This window comes from Hermetia illucens, chromosome 2 (genome assembly GCF_905115235.1).
Source record: "Hermetia illucens chromosome 2, iHerIll2.2.curated.20191125, whole genome shotgun sequence".
Taxonomy (NCBI): Eukaryota; Metazoa; Arthropoda; class Insecta; order Diptera; family Stratiomyidae; genus Hermetia; species Hermetia illucens.
In genome coordinates, this window is record NC_051850.1 from 15,465,173 (window position 1) to 15,471,726 (window position 6,554).

At 39.6% G+C, this 6,554-nt stretch overlaps 1 protein-coding gene across 1 annotated transcript; it reads left to right on the forward strand.

Moving 5' to 3' along the window:
• Window positions 1–4,513: 4,513 nt before the first annotated feature.
• Window positions 4,514–6,262, forward strand: LOC119647670. The gene has a single exon (XM_038048748.1). The coding sequence runs from the start codon at window positions 4,514–4,516 to the stop codon at window positions 6,260–6,262; it is 1,749 nt and encodes a 582-aa protein (XP_037904676.1).
• Window positions 6,263–6,554: the final 292 nt, after the last annotated feature.

Below are 6,554 nucleotides of genomic sequence, written 5' to 3' on the forward strand. Positions count from 1 at the left end.
TGTCAAAAACATTACAATATACATTTGCTTGCCTTGTAAGGAAGTCGACTTCGTCAGTTCCTGTCATCCATCACCACTGCGAACCCATTCAAGTGTTCGACATACAAAGCAGGCGCAGCAACTAACGTTCATTGCTTAATCTAGAGGCTGAGCCATTGCACGTCAGAAGAAAGAATTTCTAGTCAGTTGGGTATCTAAGGTTCGTTATGTTTACGGGACTCTGCATCATTCTGCTTCAGATAATAGGGCAGATTAGTTCTAGTCCTCGATTCAATTATAAAGTCCATGCACTTTCCTTCTATGCTTTCTGAGGCCTGAGGTAGTTTCTAGCCATTTAGAATTAGTTCCCCCATTCCGCAAATATTTAAACCACTGAAATGTCCAGTCAACCCTTGCCCTCGACTGTAGATATTTTATCTTCTTTGCTGTACCTCCAGATCTATAACTACACTTTTTTCCTTTTTGTTTATATATCCCGTAAATAATGACATGAGCGAACAAAACTTGGTTTTCCATCTGTTTTTCCATTCAGAAATTACCGTTGGAAGAACCCAGAAATATTAAGCAGAATTCCACAAAAACCGGCGGCACCCAGATAAGCAAAAATTATAACTGGTCACCACATTTTCCTTGCCAATGAGGGCGACATGTTTGGAACGCTATCGACGCTAATGCCAAATGCCTTATTATCTTATCTTATTTCCAGTCGGGGTTCAATTTGATTTGAAACCCGCACTGAAAAATTCCCAACTTTCGCTCGTTCTCATCGCGTGCCTAATCCCAAGAGCTTTTTGCCACATCACTGTTTTAAGGCCACTTTTTACTGCAACATGTAAGTTTCACCGCTCTTATCAAAAATAAAGCTAGACTTGCCAGTCGTGAATTGATTTTTTTCTGTTGAAATAATCTGTCCAACCTAACTCTAACAAAGTACCTGAACAAAAAGACAAAGAAAAGCCTTTGGCATTTCTTCGCGCAAACCCGCCTTCGCACACACATCAAAAATCTCTACCATATCTGCTGTTAACGTTAGCCGGTGACAAACGCTAAAAATGCATTTACTAATATGAAGCATCCAACGCACATTCCGAGCTATGCCATCCATATAAAAAATAACAATAAAAAGGGTTAATGATCTTTTCTCAAAGTTTGAAAATGTCACTATTTTTTATTGAAAAAATTTGAATGGGTCTTAGGGTTCCCGAAAATTTAAAACTTGAGAGGTTGGCCGATTAAAAATAAAAAAAAATAAAAATAATAATAAAAGTGATAATTTATAAATTGTCTGGATGGGGATTAGGAATTTGAAAAGATGATAATAGAGGTATCAAATGGTGTTAAATAGGAGGAAAAGGTAAAATGCTGTCTACGAGCAAATGAATCTTTTCATCAGCTCGTCGCCAGGCCCGCCTGCTCTCAGCACGCAGATATTTCCGGATCTGCTTGAAAAAATGCATCTGGAAACCAAAATCAATACAGTTACTACATACTGCTATATCAGCCAGGTATTCTAATTTTGGAGATGATAACTTTTTTTTTATTATTAATATTATTATGATAAGTTGGAACCGTTTTCAATAATCGCAACAAAAGTACGACCAAATCTCAAGAAAATAGAATTTCCGCTGATCAACTCCAGTTTGACTGGCACTATCATCGTCTGTGGAAGTGACTTGCTTAAGACTAAGCAAGGAGCTCTCAGTCATTAATGGATTGCAATATTAAATCGCATTGCTTCTCAGTTCAACATGGGGAGAACGACGCTAGGCATCTACAAGCGGTCTCAGTCTATACTTCGACACTGACCTTGACACATTTCTGCTGACGTTTCTATAGGCCATTGCCACTTTCAACGAAGTGTACATGACTCTCTCTCTATAATTGTATCTAACAGACAAATCGGTCAATGCGGTGCTAGGTTTTTAGGTGATTTATTGAATTTAGGAAGCAGCATCAACTGTCACTTTTTACACAAAGCAGAGTATCCTCCTTCTTTTAAGCACACCTCAAATCTGTCTGGAAATAGGTGGGGCCAATTCTTCACTCGCAGGCTGAGGGCCCTGTCAAGAATGCCATCATAGCCTTGGCTGTCGTTGCCGCCGATCCTATCTCATACTGTTCCGTAGTTTTTCCACAGTGTTCTGGCACTTGTGGGACTCGACTATTTGCTGAATCTCGTTGTCAGTGGCAACAATTTCTTTGAGGAGGCGCATGCAAGTCACCTGGGATGATCCATGCAGCCTCAACATTAGCACCCTATAAGCTCTTCCTCAGGAGTTTGTGTTGGCATCCATCCTGTTAGCTTTTTGAAGCAGTTTTTTTTTTGTTTTCTCAAACGGCCTGTTTTAGGCAATCCTGCATTTGCATGTGTAACTCATGACAATCGTTGTTAATGGCGTTTTGCTGAACCTTCCTGGGAATGTTCGGCTCGTCAAGTTACTATCTCATAGGTCCGTGTTTCCAAAAGAACACGTCCCCTTAGGTTCGTTATCCAAATAGCGCACTCGTTAAAATTCATGCGTTCATGCATTTTTCTTTTCTGGCTGTGTATTGGTTCACCTCTGAAACAAAATGGCTATGGGAAAGATACACAGAAAACAAAACCAACATGGAAGAAGTAAGGAGGAGTAAACTTACAGTGTCGGGGCCGTGTCTTTTAAAAGTGAATAAAGGGGCTCCCGATGGTCGATATTCCTTGACCGCAGTGCCTCGGTGGTAGACAACTTGGCCGTCGTACCTACAAGTGATTTAGATTTCGAGAAAGAATACCAATAAAGAAGGCTGAAAATGATGGTCTGGAAGGAAATCGCTGGCCCACGATGCAGTTTTGACTCCCATCGCATCTGTCTAAAAATGACTACCGCAAGAGATATTCCAAGATCAAAGGAAAGACCCACTTAGAGAAGCTCTTCGATTTTCCAATCCCCACCAAAGCCAACGATGTCAAAAAGTCTAAAAAGCACCTTAAACGTTCAAGGTGATGGAGAGTTTAAAAAGGGTGATCCGGGTAGAAATCATAGAGAGAACAGAGCTCTGACATGAAGGAGCTACCTTTAAAGCAGCTTGAAGCAAAAATAGCTGTGCTGTCCGAATTCATCAAGGACAAACGCAACGTGCACCATAGTATTAAAAACATGGTGAAAGCCATTAGGGTTATTTACAAAACGTCGTAATAAGATGAAAGAGCACCCAAGCAAAAACTTAAAAAAGCCGTCCAAACAGTGGTGTCTCAGGCGACTCAAGTGACACTTGACCGTAGTGCTATCAACCACCCACCAAAGAAAAGAGTGCTATGGAAAAGTGGCGATCCTCTGGGAAACCAGCAGGCGCATAAGAGGAAAAAAGGAGCACTCGTAGTTCCAGACAGCTTTGTGTACCCAGGAGTAAACATAGCGATAGATGGTAATAAAAAGGACGAAGTTCAGCCAAGAATAATAATGATCTACAATTCATAAAACTCAGTCCTACAGATAATGAAAAGTAAAAGGGTTCACAGAAAAAATAAGCTACGGCTGGGAAGCGTGGATTGGTCTGAACTGAGTGGAGCGCCGGTGACGTCATCTGTCCGCTGGTATTCGCGACATTCGAAATAAATTTCGAATGCCGCGAATCCTGCCGCGACACAGGAGGACTGAGTGAACGAGACCAATAAAAAGCTGATGAAATTTTACAACTTAAGGACGTGATCAAAGGATCGAAATGGCTGAAGGAAGTTTATCCTGGAGACCAGGGGACTATGTGGCCTGTCCATGAAGAAGAAAAAGAATCTTCGGATAATTAGATTGTTTCAGTAATTGATAATGTAATTTATGATATAAGCTCTTTCCAATATATGATAATATACAATTGTTACTTTTATTTGAACAGACATTGGATCAAAATATATTTTTGAATCTAAATTTTGGGACTTCATTATAATTTTTGTAAGAATTTTTGATTTCTAGGGGTTTCTAGGATTCGAGGAACGAAACCTACTTCGAGAATAATCAACCGTTTTGGAGTAAATTCAGTGTGAAGACTGATAGTCAAACAAAGACACAATTATATAATCAAACAGTCAGACGATGTATCGATTGTAATAAGGCTTCGCTGTAGACAAAACAGGACATTTTAAAAGCTTTGGCACGCAAACAACTATTCTGGGCTCTTGTCATCATCATTCAACTTTTAATGAATTTTTCATGCATCGCATATCTAAACAGATCAAGTAAAATAAATTAGTCAAATTACTTACCGGCTAACACTTTCACTGCCAACACCACCACCTTAGGGATACTACTCAGCCTCGTTTGACTGAACTCAATTTTTGCGAATGGCCATCATAGATCGGGCATTTCGGGGCTATTTCGAGTCTTCAAGCTATGCTATCATGAAAAGCCTAATGTATTTATAAATTAAAAAACTGCATGGCAGCTGATAGGTTAAATAATATTTTTCAAATTTCATATTCATGCCTCGAAAGTGGTATTAGCTTAGATTACATGGCTAGTTGCGAAGGAGTAACCGCGGTGACATGTATCCTTTTCCGACTATCATTTTGCTTGAAATATTACTCATATTTTCATCGTTGCTACTATGCCTGACTAATGACATCACAGATACTTTGATTGAAATAGTTAGTGCCATTCCAGTGAAATCGGTTGTTTTCGTAGCAATGGACGTAGATCATGGACCGGATTCCTCATTCTCGATAAAGAGAGTTATGAGAACTGTGAGTGCAGCTTTCTTGGTTTTTTCGCGAAGTGGCTTTCATCTAGCACCACTTACTGGTGGTGAAATTCTTCTGATGGCTATTATTAATCGGAACAACGCATTGACGGCACAACAGATTGTTTGGGACCTACTTGAGTCCATTCGTTCAAGCAAAGTTATCTTTATATGTGAAAGTGGGTGCTTAAGCATTCTCGACGAATTTTTGAAAGTGTGCTGGGATTCTGACATGTCCAATGTTGTAATGTTAGCTGAAGATCCGGTTCAGATATTTACATACAACCCTTTCGAAATACCTCTGGTCAGAAACTTAACAACCACCAAAAACCCTTTGGATTTGTTTTATAATAAGTTCCTCGATTTGCAAGGGGAACCATTCAGAGTCATTTTCGAAGAATTTTCACCGCATGCTTTTCTCTACACGAACAGAAAGGGGGAGCTAGCGGTGGGTGGATTTAGTGGTCGCACATTTCTGACGTACACAAGAAAACGCAACGCAACCCCTATATATCTACAATATAAGAAGAATGATTACAGAACTGAAATTTCAAACTTGTTTGGAAATGGATCTTTGGAAATGGCGGTTCATATCCCTGTTGCGCCTGAAGACCCGAACTTCATTTATGACAATATCGCGTCATATGTCAAGTGGTGCGCTTTGGTTCCGGCTCCAAAAAAGATTCCAATATATTTGAACTTTGTGCAACCATTCCAGGATGATGTTTGGGCACTTATAATCTTCGGTATGATTTATTCAACTCTAGTCTTGCACATAGCTACCAAACTCACCGAGGGAAGTAGCAGCCTTGCTCTAAAATTTCTTGAAAGTTTGAAATTGCTCCTGCGCATGGCAACTATCGAGCATTACCGTAAAATTAATAAAAAATATTATTTTGTTTTCTTGCCTATTTTTCTATTTGGACTAATATTGTCACAGCTGTACCTCATCTATCTGGCCAGCTTTCTCACTACTCCCCTCTGGGAAAAAGGAATCAAAACACTTGATGACATTCGCAAGGCAAACCTCCGAATTCTAGGCGTTAAATACGATGTAGAAAGAAATGTGTTATCAGCCAAGGAGCTGAAAGATTATCATGATCTGGTGGAAATAGTATCGATGAAGGATTTACTCACTTGGCGTAAACGTATGAATAATACAAATGTTATAATGAGTTTCGATGACAAAATTCATCTGACGCTACTAAGACAGGTAGGTCGACCAGAGCCAAAATTCAGCAATCCTGGAATATGTTTTGGAACCTATGCATATACACATGCAATGAAACTGGAATTCCGCTATAAATCTGACTATTACTGGCATATACTAATGGTGGCACAAGCTGGATTTAGAGACCACTGGTATAAAGGAGCTTATGCGGAATTAGTTGGGGCTGGTTTAATAAAACGGGCCGCAGCAATAGACAATCGTGCATGGGCTTTGAGCATAGACCACCTGAAATTAATTTTTATTATTCTTGCTTCAGGATTAGTGCTATCTGGTATAGTTTTCATAGTAGAGTTACAAATAAGGATATGTAAAAGAAGCGAATAGCGTGGTGAATGTACAAAAGTTCATTTGTTTTGAGTGAGAAAATAAATTGTCTTCTTAGAACGAAAGAAGTTTTACTTAAAAGTCATGACAATGCGAATTCGGGTAAGCTAGAGGAGACCATGTCCTTACTGACTCTAGTGTCATGTTCAAATGAAGTATCATAGATGCAATGTGGCCGATTTATCATCAAACTCTGAAGGGCAAGTACACCAGGCGAGTGTTCTTGTTCCTGGACATTGAAGTGACTGTCGGCTAAGGCATGTTGTCGATGATCCGTTTATTAAGTGTACTG